The sequence below is a fragment of the Euprymna scolopes genome, chromosome 46, assembly GCF_053919585.1.
Source record: "Euprymna scolopes isolate OS-2025 chromosome 46, ASM5391958v1, whole genome shotgun sequence".
NCBI classification, from domain to species: Eukaryota; Metazoa; Mollusca; class Cephalopoda; order Sepiida; family Sepiolidae; genus Euprymna; species Euprymna scolopes.
In genome coordinates, this window is record NC_136527.1 from 98,481,451 (window position 1) to 98,496,387 (window position 14,937).

The window sequence follows — 14,937 nt, forward strand, 5'->3', positions numbered from 1 at the left end:
TATAATAGTCAACCATATAGGAGCCTCTTCGTGACCAGACACACACAAAGACGTCCAGCTTTATATTATAGAAGATATATATATATATATATATATATATATATATATATACTTCATTTATTCACATAAATTTAATATACGAAAGTATAGATTTATGCGTAAACTTTAAGTATTTACTTCAAAAGTGCTCAATACGTAGGTAGAGCTAGTTAGTAATTTATAAAATATATATGGCGATTAAGCTACACTGAATATTCTGCGTTTCATCCAACTATAGGACTCGTAAACTGATGTTTCAAAATCTTTGGTCTACACAGGATTTTGAAACATCAGTTGGAAATATTTGATTTATAACCACCTGAACAGTGAGAATTTTTTTTTTTTTTTCTCTCACTGGTCTTCCAACTGAAACCAATTTCCCTCTTTCCTCATTCGATTCTTAGCTTTTAATTTATCATTTTGACGTTTCCTCTTAGAGGGTCAGACGATAAGGCCTTAAGGAAATTTTAATAATTTCACCTGCCCATTTTATTTTGTTTTTTGGTATTTAAATTAAATTATGTTTCCTCTGAAATAAATATATATATATATATATATATATATATATATATATATATATATACCCAGACTTTTAGCCTTGATGGAGGGAAGACTAAATTTTGCTTCTCTCTCACCCTCTTTCTCTTCTCTCTCTCACCCTCTTTCTCTTCTCTCTCTCACCCTCTTTCTCTTCTCTCTCTCACCCTCTTTCTCTTCTCTCTCTCACCCTCTTTCTCTTCTCTCTCTCACCCTCTTTCTCTTCTCTCTCTCACCCTCTTTCTCTTCTCTCTCTCTCACCCTCTTTCTCTTCTCTCTCTCTCACCCTCTTTCTCTTCTCTCTCTCTCACCCTCTTTCTCTTCTCTCTCTCTCACCCTCTTTCTCTTCTCTCTCTCTCACCCTCTTTCTCTTCTCTCTCTCTCACCCTCTTTCTCTTCTCTCTCTCTCACCCTCTTTCTCTTCTCTCTCTCTCACCCTCTTTCTCTTCTCTCTCTCACCCTCTTTCTCTTCTCTCTCTCACCCTCTTTCTCTTCTCTCTCTCACCCTCTTTCTCTTCTCTCTCTCACCCTCTCTCACCCTCTTTCTCTTCTTTCTCTCTCACCCTCTTTCTCTTCTCTCTCTCTCACCCTCTTTCTCTTCTCTCTCTCACCCTCTTTCTCTTCTCTCTCTCTCACCCTCTTTCTCTTCTCTCTCTCACCCTCTTTCTCTTCTCTCTCTCACCCTCTTTCTCTTCTCTCTCTCTCACCCTCTTTCTCTTCTCTCTCTCACCCTCTTTCTCTTCTCTCTCTCTCACCCTCTTTCTCTTCTCTCTCTCTCACCCTCTTTCTCTTCTCTCTCTCTCACCCTCTTTCTCTTCTCTCTCTCTCACCCTCTTTCTCTTCTCTCTCTCTCACCCTCTTTCTCTTCTCTCTCTCTCACCCTCTTTCTCTTCTCTCTCTCTCTCACCCTCTTTCTCTTCTCTCTCTCTCACCCTCTTTCTCTTCTCTCTCTCTCACCCTCTTTCTCTTCTCTCTCTCACTCTCTTTCTCTTCTCTCTCTTTCTCTTCTCTCTCTCACTCTCTTTCTCTTCTCTCTCTCACTCTCTTTCTCTTCTCTCTCTCTCACTCTCTTTCTCTTCTCTCTCTCTCACTCTCTTTCTCTTCTCTCTCTCACTCTCTTTCTCTTCTCTCTCTCTCACTCTCTTTCTATTCTCTCTCTCTCACTCTCTTTCTCTTCTCTCTCTCTCACTCTCTTTCTCTTCTCTCTCTCTCACTCTCTTTCTCTTCTCTCTCTCTCACTCTCTTTCTCTTCTCTCTCTCTCACTCTCTTTCTCTTCTCTCTCTCTCACTCTCTTTCTCTTCTCTCTCTCACTCTCTTTCTCTTCTCTCTCTCACTCTCTTTCTCTTCTCTCTCTCTCACTCTCTTTCTCTTCTCTCTCTCTCACTCTCTTTCTCTTCTCTCTCTCTCACCTTCTTTCTCTTCTCTCTCTCTCTCTCACCTTCTTTCTCTTCTCTCTCTCTCTCTCACCTTCTTTCTCTTCTCTCTCTCTCTCTCACCTTCTTTCTCTTCTCTCTCTCTCTCTCACCTTCTTTCTCTTCTCTCTCTCTCTCACCTTCTTTCTCTTCTCTCTCTCTATCACCCTCTTCTCTTCTCTCTCTTTCTTTTTGAATTTTCCCATTGCAGCTGTTTCGTTGACAATTCTGTGAACTTAGGTTTTCACCAAAATCTTCTAACCTATCAACTCCTCAGATGCGATTCTTCCGATGTTATTTAATAAAGTTGTTTGTACATCATAAAAAAAATTGTATGCTATATATGCTCTGCTACTATAAAACAGAAGCATTGAGCTTTATTCTGTTTGTTTCTCTAACAGCTCTAACACATTAAATAAAAACAGTATATATTGAAATAAATAACATTTCTAAAAGAAACTTTCGTAATACACACACACCAATATATTGTTTTGTCTATAATTTTTTTACTAACTAGCATTTCAGCCCGGCGTTGCCCGGGTGTTTAGAGGTGTATGTTGAGCAAAAAAAAAACCCAAAAAACTTTCAGTTTTTTTAAAAAACTTTTACCTCTATTATGACCCCTTAAAATTTATCGTTTTGGGTTCAAATCCAGTTATTAAGTTAGATCCATGTTCAAGGAACCTATATCTAAAATTTCAAGTGTTTAGACCCAAAATTGTCGGAGGAGTTTGGTAGAGTTCTGAAAGGTCAAATTATTGAACTTTCACCCCTTAACAGCCGAATTTTTGTCCGAAAACAGATTACAAAGATTTTCCCAAACCTCAGTACCCTGTATATCAAATTTCGAGTCTGTAGACTAAAAATTGACAGTTACTGCATGAGAAATGTACAGATACACACACATTCACTTTTATAGATATAGATTAAACAAAAATATATATATTATACATAAATATATATGGAAACAATTTTGTGTTACTGTAAACTTTTTACGCAAGTATAAATCATGTAGAATATCTGCATGAATATAATTACACGTAATAGTTAACTAAAGATGATCATCCCATAAGAAAAGCGAAAAAAAAAAACTAATAGGGAATTAATTAAAATGAATGTTTAAAAGAATATGCAAATTAGCTAGATCGTTTGCTAGTGAATGCAATTCCACAACCCATGTTCTTTTCTCTTCCCTGCAACCTCTATCTCACAGAAGAGATGTTGCGAGTTTGTCTCTGATGTATCGTTATTTTCATGGAAGGTGTTCAACTAAGCTTCAATCTATGGTCCCCCCTCGCCAAACTTTCACAAGAAACACTCGTCTAGCTGTAAACACTATCAATAATTCCCCCCACTCTTTATCTGTGCCTAAACCTAAACGTAGATTCCATGAACAAAGCTTCTTTCTTAGAACTGCTCACATGTGGAATTGTCTTCCGTTTTCCTGCTTTCCAGCTGACTACAATATGGTTGTCTTCAAGTCTAACGTAAATAAGTTCTTGGTGAGCCGTTCTATATAAGTTATCAAATTTACCAAATTTTCATTACTAATGATTACTATATTGTCCAATGTCTACTGTAGACTCTTTAACCCTTATCCTTGAGTGGCCTCTTGGCCTTGATAAGTGGTGATGCCTATCTAAAAAAAAAAAAAATATAAGAAAATTGTATTTTCTTTTAAAATAAATAAAGAGGGTTTTTAATATGAATATCAATACACAATACATACATGCTTAAAAATGATATTTGAATGTGTCCAGATTTCGTATATATTATTATAGAGTTGTCATTTTAAAAGAAAAATTAAAAATTATTTGGGTGCCATCAGCTAGAATCGAAACCAAAACCGTAGCATTCGTAATTGGTGACGTTACCACTGTACCAACGTGACACAGATATGAATTGATTAAAAATAAACCAAGATGAATATACAAAATGTATAAGGATGTTTTTCAACTTTGACCCTTTTCTGACCCCTTAAAAACTTATTTGAACCGACTAAAGACACAGAAAAGAACGGTCCATAAAAAATTTTAGTTTCAGAAGAGATAGTTTGAAAATATGGAGAAAGACAGACAGTCAGACAGACATAGTGCCTTTTATATGCTAGATATGCTAATATCTGCAAAGAAGGTGGGCTCTCTCTACCATGCTAGAAAAATACTTACGCCTGACAGTATCCTGTACCTCTATAAGGCCACCATTCGCCCATATATGGAGTACTGTTGTCACATTTGGGCTGGTGCATCTGCTGCTTGTCTCTCACTCCTGGATAAGGTTCAAAAGAGAGTCGCCAACCTGATAATTCAGGAACTGTCATCTAAGCTTCAGCCTCTGTCCCATCGACGAAATGTTCCATCCCTCTACCTGTTCTACAAGTACTTTAACGGTGAATGCTCTGATGAACTACAAGCACTTGTACCTCCTCAACGTGACTACCCTCGACAAACCCGACAAGCAGCTAAATCCCACCCCTTCACAGTGGAGATCCCTAGATGTAAGAATGCCTTTTACTTTAATAGTTTCTTCCCCAGAACTGTTAGACTTTGGAACTCCCTTCTGGGATTCTGCTTTCCCAACTGTACTGAAATGCACAAGTTCAAATGTAATGTGGACAGACATCTTGCTACTCATCTCCCTTCATTAAACCCCTGCAAATTATGTCCCCGAATGGAGCCCCTACTTCAAAGTGGCACTGTGCCTTGTTTGGGGGTGAAAATTGATTTAAAAAAAAAAAAAAAAAAAGTATATGTATATAAATATATATATATATATCTCACACTAAGATTATTTTGTTTCTCGTCTATTTGCAGTGCACAAGACAGTATTCCTTCAGCCATAGAAGTTGACGATTCATTAAAACAGAGCTTAGGTGGCGCCAGTGTTTGGAGTAATCATAGCTTTTATATGAAGAGTTCACATCCACTTAAGAATTTACAAGGGGCCAGCTACACTGACGTGACTCCTTTTTCTCCCCTGCCACTTAGCCCGATTAGTTGCAAGTCGGACACCACCGAACAAGTGCAAAGAATGCGCCGCAAAGTAAACAAGATGAAAGGTGAACTTGAAGTTGAGAGATTGCGCAACAGTCGGCTGCAGTCTTCGCATGCGCAAGAGCTCCAAAACTTGAAAACTAAATTCGAAGACGAAAAGTGGCAGATTAGCGTTTCAGATATCGCTCACAGCGAATTGGAGCGGGTGACGGAACAGCTGCGCCGGGAGAAGGACAAGGAACTGAAAGAGGTGTTTAAATACAAGGATGAGGAGGTGAAGCAGCTGAAACGTCTCTTTGCCCTCGAGAAGGACGACTCGATCCGCGTGGCCCTCGAGATCCAGGCACAAGAGATGCGAAAGAGGGACGGGCTGACGTACGTGCGGACGGTCCAGAAACTGAAGGAGGAGATCCGGCTGCTGCGTTCGCTGAACAGAACGCTCGAGCGGCACTACCAGATGAAGTGTGAGCAGGATGATGAGAAGTCGAGGCAGCTAAATCAGATCAAGGAGGAATTCCGAGCGGAGTTTTGTCGGATGTTGAGCAGCAGCAAGTTGGTCTCCCTACGAGAAGTGGACAAAATGAGACATCTGGAAAGGTCTCTTTTTGGGGAGGAGAGTAGTTTGCTGGACGATTCGGACAACCATAGCCTGCCGTCAGTGTCTTGTGCGAGCAGGGAGAAAAGCGAATCGTACCGAGAAACTTCAAAACTTAATTCATCGAAGGAATTTCCGGAAAATGATTGTTCAAGATCAGAATTAGTGGTAAGTACAAAATTACTTATTTGAAGAATGTGTGTGTGTGTGCTCTGGAATAAGGTCTTTATATTTTAGTTGTACTCCTTATCCGATAATTAAAAATTTTGTATATTTTCTTTTCAGGTTTTTAACGGTTTTCTTTTTTTTTCTTTTTTGAAAATTTGAATTAGTTTTCAATAAGATCTTTCTTTTTTTTTATTCATTTTATTTCAGTAAGTATTAAGAGATCAAGGGAGCTAATCCCTCCTGGAGCTAACACTTGATTCTGTTATGATTTAAATTTATATCCGACGGCTCTTTTAAGAATAGATGCTGTTCCCTTTATGGCTGCTATTTGTATTTCATTACAGCTTGGTCTTCCAGGGATTGCTCCTAAGTATTTCTGAAGATTCTTTTTTATTAAGCCAGTTGCTCCTATCACAACCGGTATAATGTTGATTTCTTTCAGAGACCATCTCGTTTTTAGATCATTTTTTAGGTCATGATATTTTGTTATCTTTTCACGTTCAGCTCTATTAAAGGCAAAGTGATTTGGGACTGTTACATCGATAATGAGCGCAATCCTTTCGGGCTTGTTCCATATTACAATATCTGGTTTGATGGCCTTGTCTTTTATGTATCTGCCTGCCTGTATGTATTTGTCATAGAGCATGCTCACTTTTCCGTTTGATGTTATCGGTGGTGGTTCATGTTCCCAGATGTTCGTTGCTCTGTCAAGTTGCATCTCTCCACAGATCTTCCAATGGAGGTATTTGCATATTTTATTCTGGTGGACAGTGTAAAGCCCATCTGCAGATAAGATTGGCCATCCAGATATTAGGTGGCTTGGGCTCCCAATCGCTGAGTGGTAAAACCTGCATTGGCTATATTGGCATCCCTGTCTATATACTCCTGATTCTCGTCAGTGTGTAAGAATGTGTGCTCAAGCTGAAAAAGGCTTGTATGTGAGTCATATCAACGGACTGTTATTCAAAATAAGCGTGACAAACAAACAAACAAACAAACTGGCTTGTTATCTTACATCGTGGGTTGGACACTTCTAAACTAAGTTGCGTCCATTTAATTTGTGTTTACAGATAAAAGTTGAGGCATTTAGTTCTATCCCCACTGTAAAAATTGTGATACCAGGGTCAGAAGGTTGGATTGAAAAGTGCCTGGGTAACTTCTAAGTATTTCTGAAGATTCTTTTTTATTAAACCAGTTGCCCCTATCACAACCGGTATAATGTTGATTTCTTTCAGAGACCATGTCCTTTTAGATCATTTTTTAGGTCCTGATATTTTGTTATATTCTAGTGTGAGTGTGTGTATATATATATATATATAGTTTTCAAATCCCCGAAAGTGCTTCATGGTAAACAACTGATGATCCCTTAAAAAATAAATTATTACTGGTACTATAGTGAATTCGAGAGAACAAGGAGATGCAGTGATTACAGGTGGTTGAATGACTTACGACTAAATGGTTTTCTAACGAATGATAAAAAAAATATATTTTTTTTTTATAGTTTTAAAGGTTAAAAACTTCCATGACTATATATTAGTAATGGGAAGATCCCAATATTTTTACCAATTCCATACTTAATTCCCGATTCTGATTCAATTACCGATTCCGATTCTTCATAATTAATAAAAGGAATTTCCGGAAAATGATTAAGATCAGAATTAGTGGTAAGTATAAAATGACTTATTTGAAGAATGCGTGTGTGTGTGTGTGTGTGTGTGTGTGTGTGTCTACTCTCAGCTTGTTGAGGGAAAGCGTGCCCAGGGTGGCCAAAAGATGAGGTTTAAGGAAAACATCAAAGTAAATCTAAAGCGGTTTCACATGGACCTTGAGACATGGGAGGACGTGACTGGGAGCAGGTTGGCATGGAGGAGCGCTGTCCACGAAGGTTCTGCGCTTTATAGCAGTGACCTAAATCAAGCTGCTGAGGATAAACGCAAGCACAGAAAGGACAGATTATCAACCAGACACACCCAACCCCACCCCACCACCACTACCTTTATCTGCCCAAATTGCACAAGACAAATTGGGTCTAGGATTGGGCTCTATGCTCACCTAATGACCCACAGAAGCCACAACGGAGGACAGTCTTACTCGGACACGAGTGACCGCCGATGATGATGATGGTGTGTGTGTGTGTGCGCTCTGGAATAAGGTTTTACATTTTAGTTGTACTTCTTATCCGATAATTAAAAATTTTTTATACATATATATATATGAAAAAAATGAAAAAAAAAAAATGAAAAAAAAATGAAATTTTTTTTTCATTTTTTTTTTTTCATTTTTTTCATTTTTTTTTTTTCATTTTTTTCATTTTTTTTTTTTCATTTTTTTTCATTTTTTTCATTTTTTTTTCATTTTTTTTTTTTCATTTTTTTTTCTTTTCATTTTTTTTTTTTTTTTGAAAATTTGAATTGTCTGTGTATGTGTGCGTGTGTGTATATATATATATATATATATAGAGAGAGAGAGAGAGAGAGATAACTTAATTTTATGCACGTAGAAAAACATATAAAATAAATATTTACATAATAAATTAATTACAAATAATACGTCCCAAAAATGTGGGGGCGACTAGGATATAAACAAAGGGCAGATAACCTCGCCCTTTAAAGCACTCAGGGAGTAAAAAAAAAAACCCATCACAGAATCGCTTACAAAAAATAATAAATAAACAACTGTAGGGAGAGAATCTGTGTGTCTACGCTCTCCCCCACCCTGCTTCCACATCAAAGAGGGGAGGGAGCATAAACAGAGACAGAAGCACACACTCTAACACACTCGCATAAACACACACATACATACGCACTTTCATAAACACGCACGCACGCACGCATAAACTAGAATATAAACAAAGGGCAGATAACCTCTCCCTTTAAAGCACTCAGGGAGTAAAAAGAAACCAAAAAACACCACAGGTGTATCAGAATTTTTGTAGGAATTTTTGACACCCCTAACACGAAACTGCGAATAAAATATAAAAATCTCGTAATTTCTCTGTTAAAATTGGGTTGTTTATTTTCTTTATGGATTATACTTTCAAAATAAACTATTAAAATTGTTTTAACAGTAATAGAATTAAAAAAAACAAAAAAAACAGTAATGAATTTTCCGAACTCAATATTTTTCAATTTTTAAACTTTAAAAATCTATCAAAAATTTTCTATTGATTCTATTTTTACGATATTTTAAGGGTCAATGTGAAATTTTATGTTCTTTCCAATAAACCGAATATAACATTTTAGACAAACGTTTTTTTTTTATATTCACGCCCCCCCCCCATTTGTGTAAGTGTCACACATTTTCAAGTTTCTCTTAAAAAGTAAATAATTAATTTATGTTTAATAGTTTTATATATCACAAATTGAAGAGAAAAGGTCAATAAATAATATATTCAAATTTAAACCAAAAAAAAAAAAATATCCCTTTTTTAGAAATTTACCTGTAAGGTCCGAAGTTTAAAACCTTTTTTTATTTAAAAAAAAAACACGTTTTTGTTTTTGTTTTTTTCTTTTTAATAAAACCTTGGTCCTTGCTCCTTTAATTAAAAAAAAAATAGGGCTTGAATTACATTTTTCGAGGAGTTATAAGCTTGGAAAGATGGGGTGGAATTATTCACTATTTTCACGAAATTTCTGATACACCTACAGTATCGCTTATAAAATAAGCAATCTTATATACTTCCGAATCGATTTATCCAACAATCGGTTATCGAAAGCTGTGATTATAAGATTTACAAAATATTACTGCTCGTAATATTCTACGTATTATCCCATCTAAATAAGAATTGCTCAATATACAGGATAGAGCAAATAAAGCAAATTATGCTGATTCATTCAATGAAATTAAACTTAAATCATCAACGCTCTGATCCCCATCTGGCATCAATTGTGATGGATGGCTCTCGTCTGGGAGAGGCTCCGTGTTTTGACAAGCTTCTGGGTTTGACCTTTACTCCTGATCTGAAATGGAACACGTACATCACGTCTGTTGCCAAGGTCGCTGGAAAGATGGTGGGATCCTTCTACCGCTCCAGAAGATATCTCACTACTGATGCAATTCTCTATCTGTATAAAAGCCAAGTACGTCCAAGGATGGAATACTGCTGCCATATCTGGGCAGGAGCTGCTAAAAACAGCCTATCCTGCCTTGACAGAGTACAAAATAGACTTCGTGGCTTAGTGGGGGATGCCCTTTTCTCTACCCTGCAACCTCTCTCCCACAGAAGAGATGTTGCGAGCCTATCCTTGTTTTATCGTTATTTCCATGGCAGGTGCTCGTCTGAACTCCAATCTCTGGTCCCCCCTCGCCAATCTTTCACGAATAACACCCGTTTAGCCGAATCCACTGTGAAAAATTTCCCCCACTCTTTATCTGTGCCTAAATCAAAACGTAGATTCCATGAACAAAGCTTCTTTCTTAGAACTGCATGCCTGTGGAACTCTGTTCTGTCTGCCTGCTTCCCTTCTGACTACAACTTGTATGTGTTCAAGTCCAACGTTAACAAATTCCTAATGAACCACCCCCTTAAGTAAACACTTCATCAAATCTCCACACTAACGTAATGTACTTGCAATAACCCTTATCCCTGAGTGGCTTCCGGGCCTTGATAAGTGGTGACCACTGTGTAAAAAAAAAAAAAAAAAAAAAAAATTAAAAAAACCTTTATTCAAATCAAGGATTTTTTATTATTCCAAGTAAGACAAAGAATAATTCCGAAATTTTATCTCCTTATCCTATAGGGTTTTGACGCCTACCATCTCTACTGAGGGGAAAAAAATATTAGCAAATAGATATAACGGTATTCACCCTATTTGCTAAAGTCAGTTAGACATAGAAAATCATAATCAAAAATTGATTAAATAGAAGTCACATAGCTGGGGAAATTGGAGAAAAGGATATAAAGGTTTAGTTCCATATTGCAATACATATATATACTAGCGGGGGGTACCCAGCGTTGCCCGGGTGTTTGTAGGTGTGTGTATAGGGGGGGGGGTAATTAATAACCCTGCTTAAATATTATAAAAAAGACGATGTAAAAAAAAAAACAACCCAAAACCAAAACGGAAAAAAAGATGGCATAAATAAACCTGTGTATGGGGGAGGGGTAAACTAAAGAATAAGCGAAGTAATAAAAAAAAAAAAAACGTTGCCCGAGTGTTTAAAGGTGGAAAAGAAAAAAAATAGTTTTGGTCGGGAAGAGGGATTGAACCCGGAAAGCCTTGACGATGCGGAGGTGGAGACCGAAGCCAACTACTTAACTGTCTCGACCACGAGTGAGAGTAATTTATTAGTTATTAAGTTAAGGCTTATAAAACTAGTAAAAGAGGTTTGATTGACAGGAAGACGCTAAATGAGGTCATCGCGGGATCGTTATTTTTAGCTTTCACTTCCCCTCCCCCCATATGATGGTGGGAAGGGGGGAAAGCAGCGCGCAAAAACCGAGAGCACAACGTTTTAATTTCACTGTATTTATACTTAAATGCAGGACAAACAATGGACAGAGTGAAATAGTGCGAATCTCATAAAAGTCGACGTAAATAAATCTAGAGACGACCCGTGTTCTCAAATCCTAGATATTATGATATAGGACCCATATACACAGTTTTAAGCGATAGTAACGACCCCGGGAGCGTGTGCGAAAGAAGCCCTTTGAAGACATACACGAAATGGTCACGCACATTTTGCCTTTTATATATATAGAAGATTAGTGATGGAACGATCCCAATATTTTTTCCGATTCCGATACAATTCCCGATTCCGATTCTTCATAACTATAAAATGGTTACATTGTTCCGATTACCATAAAAACGTGTAAAAAGTGCGTACGTTTTCTCAAATGCAGAAAAAAAAAAATCTTGTGGGGGTGGGGAGGGTGATCTAAAGATTTTACTTTTACTGAAAGATGTATTTTATTATTACCACCAGCAGTTGAAGATTTAAACCAAAATCAAATAAGAAAGACAATTAAAGGAATCGTTTTTGGCATCGGAAAATAGACACAAATTTTTCCGATACTGATTTTGATACCACCAAAAGTCTTGATTTTTCCAATTTTTTTTTTTTTTTTTTTTTTTTTTTTATTCAATTTTCACCCCAAACAAGGCACAGTGCCACTTTGAAGCAGGGGGCTACTATTAGGGAATTAATTAGCGGGGTCATTATGAAGGGAGAAGAGTAGAAAGATGTTTGTTAACATTACACTTGAACTTCTGCATATCATTGCAGTTGGGAAAGCAGAATCCCGGAAGGGAGTTCCAAAGACCCGCAGTTCTGGGGAAGAAACTATTGGAGTAAAAGGCTTTCTTGCACCTAGGGATCTCTACTGTAAAGGGAGGAGACTTAGTAGCTTGTCGGGTTTGTCGGGGGTAGTTACGTCGGGGAGGTACAAGTGTTTGCAGTTCGTCAGAGCATTCACCATTAAAGTATTTGTAGAACAGGCAGAGGGATGCAACATCTTGTCAATGGGACAGAGGTTGAAGCCTAGATGACAGTTCAGGACCTATCAGGTTGGCGACTCTTTTTTGAACCCTGTCCAGGAGCGAGAGACAAGCAGCAGATGCCCCAGCCCAGATGTGACAACAGTACTCCATACATGGGCGAATGGTTGCCTTATAGAGGTATAGGATACTGGCAGGCGTAAGTAGTTTTCTAGCACGGTAGAGGGAGCCAACCTTCCTTGCAGCAGCCTTGGCAATGCTCTCAATGTATCTATTCCAGTTCATATTCCCTGTAAACGTTAGGCCGAGGAGTTTAAAAGAAGTACTTTCAGGCAATGTGTTCTTGTCCATTGCTATTGGTGGTAGAGAAGGTTTCTTGTAGTTATTGAAGGAAACAAGCTTAGTCTTAGCAGCATTGAATGTGACCAACCATTTTTGTCCCCATTCCACTACGGATTGGAGGGCATCCTCTAGTGTTTCTGCCATTTCCTTGGATATGCGTTCATTTGTTTTCCCCTCATATCTGTTATAGAGAGTGGTGTCATCGGCAAATATACCCATCTCCGAAACAATATTATCAGGGAGGTCGTTTATGAATAGCAGGAATAATAGAGGTCCAAGGATAGACCCCTGAGGTACTCCCGCATTTATGTCATATTGTTTGGATGTATGTCCGTCGAGGACAACTTTGATTTTTCTATTACTTAAGAAGGATTTAATTACATTATGAATTCTTCCAGTGATTCCATATGATCTAATTTTCCTTAGAAGACCATCGTGCCATTTCCTGTCAAAAGCCTTAGATATATCAAGGGCCACCGCTCTACCCTCCCCTGTTTTATCCAATGAACGGTATATACGTTCAGAAACTACAGTTAAGATATCTGCTGTTGAACGGGCTTGTTGCCTGAATCCATATTGTTTGTCAGTCAGGAGTTTAGCAGCTGTTAGGTGCTGGACTAGGGCTTGATTAACTAAGGACTAAAATATTTTGGCGAAAAGCGGGAGGAGGCTAATGGGGCGATAATTTAGTGGGTCAGTTCTTTCACCAGAATTCTTGAAGACTGGTACCACAGAGGCGGTTTTCCAGCAGTCGGGAAAACAAGATTCGTTAAGGCATTTATTGTAAAGTTTGGACAGAACTGGAGCAACCTCGGCAGAGCATTTTTTTAATAGCACAGCCGGGATGAGATCTGGTCCACATGCTTTTGAGGTGTCTAGGTTTTTTATAATAGCATGTATCTGAGAAGGGGTGATTTTCAAATCGTCAAGTGTGGCGTCTGTTCGCAGAGGAAAATCAGGGAGTGAGTGGTGTACCGAGTTCAGTGTGGAGTTTGAGGCAAACCGACTGGCAAGCAGATTAGCCTTGTCAGTTGCCATGCAAGCAACCTCATGATTGTTTGTTAGTGAGGGAATAATTGACTGTCCATTATTAACTACGCTGTTGTAGATTTTCCAAAAATCCCGGGTTCCTAATTTCTGTGCTTCGATGCGCTTTCTGGTGGTTTCAGAGTAATCTGTCTTAGCTGTGTCTATCACTCTTACAATTATTTCTAGCTTCTATAAACTTCTGTTTATTTGAGCTGGACTTATGTCGGTTGAATCTGCGGAACACATGCTGCCTTTGACAAATGGCAGCTGCACAAGCAGAAGTAAACCATTGGGGAGAGTGGGGCTTGCTATAGTATTTCCGTGCGGGAACATGTGCTTCAATAGCAGTTTTGAACCATTCAGTTGTCTCATTTGCACACTGTTCCGCTGGAAGAGTAAAGATATTTTGCCATGGGGCATCTCTGATGAGCTCCCTGATGGCTTCCCAATCAGCCTTTTTGTAATACCTCGTTGTTTTGAGAAGTGGGTCTTCAGTTTTAGGGCGAGAATTTAGGCTGATTTCTACCATTATCACAGTGTGATCAGCATTCCCGAGTGGGCTGTGGGCATTTGTTGTACAGTCATTGGGAACCGTTGTCAGAAAGAGATCTAGAAGTGAGGCAAGTTGATCGTGCTGGTCTGGGAAACGTGTCAGAAATGTAACCAACTGAGATAGGGAATGAGATATAGAGAAGCTATGAGTTGCGCTACCAGCTATGTCTGTGTGATGTGAGAATCCTAGCCAGTTACTGTGGTGGACATTGAAGTCACCAAATACATGTATTTGTGCGCTAGTATCGAGGGAGAGTGCTATATCTATGCTGTCTGAGACTTTGTTTATTAGGGTACAGTCTTGGTTTGAGGGAGAGCGGTAGAGAAAATACAAGTAGCTAATATTGTGTTGCATATTTAGTCTGAAGCACATAAAGGCCTGGCCCTCTGATTCTAGTTTTATTTCTCTAGTTAGGGGGAGGGTGTTTTGAATATAGACTCCAAGTCCATGCATATGTCTGTCCGAGTCCTTACGGTAGAGTGGGAGATAACCAGGCACGTTAAAGTGGTTAGAGGGAATGGAGGAGTGAAGGTTAGTTTCACTTAATGCTAAGATATCCGGGGTGTTTACAAGGAGAAATGACTCAACATCATCTAAGTTAGTTCTAAGCCCGCGGATATTAGTAAATGCAAGCCTCAAGGGAGGAGGCAGGTTGGTTTTCTTTGAGTTTTGTCCTGGTTTAAACGTAACTTTTGCTTGAGCTGTCATTTCATTTTATTTTATTTAAAAGTTTCAGTTAGGGTGAGTGAGTGAGGGGGTGCTGGACAAGTAATTGTGCAGAATACCAGACATGCAATACAAGTAGACCATCAGCTGTCCTCACCCACAGGA

The 14,937-nt window shown here is 38.4% G+C and overlaps 1 protein-coding gene across 13 annotated transcripts in view; it reads left to right on the forward strand.

The window, feature by feature from the left end:
* Positions 1 to 14,937, forward strand: part of LOC145270654 (RIMS-binding protein 2-like) — a 1,565,000-nt gene that overhangs the window by 69,392 nt on the left and 1,480,671 nt on the right. For all 13 annotated transcript variants that reach the window (XM_080126270.1, XM_080126275.1, XM_080126269.1 and 10 more), the window contains exon 2: positions 4,803 to 5,745. In XM_080126270.1, the coding sequence (XP_079982396.1) occupies positions 4,803 to 5,745 (943 nt within the window). The remainder of the gene's footprint in view (positions 1 to 4,802; positions 5,746 to 14,937) is intronic.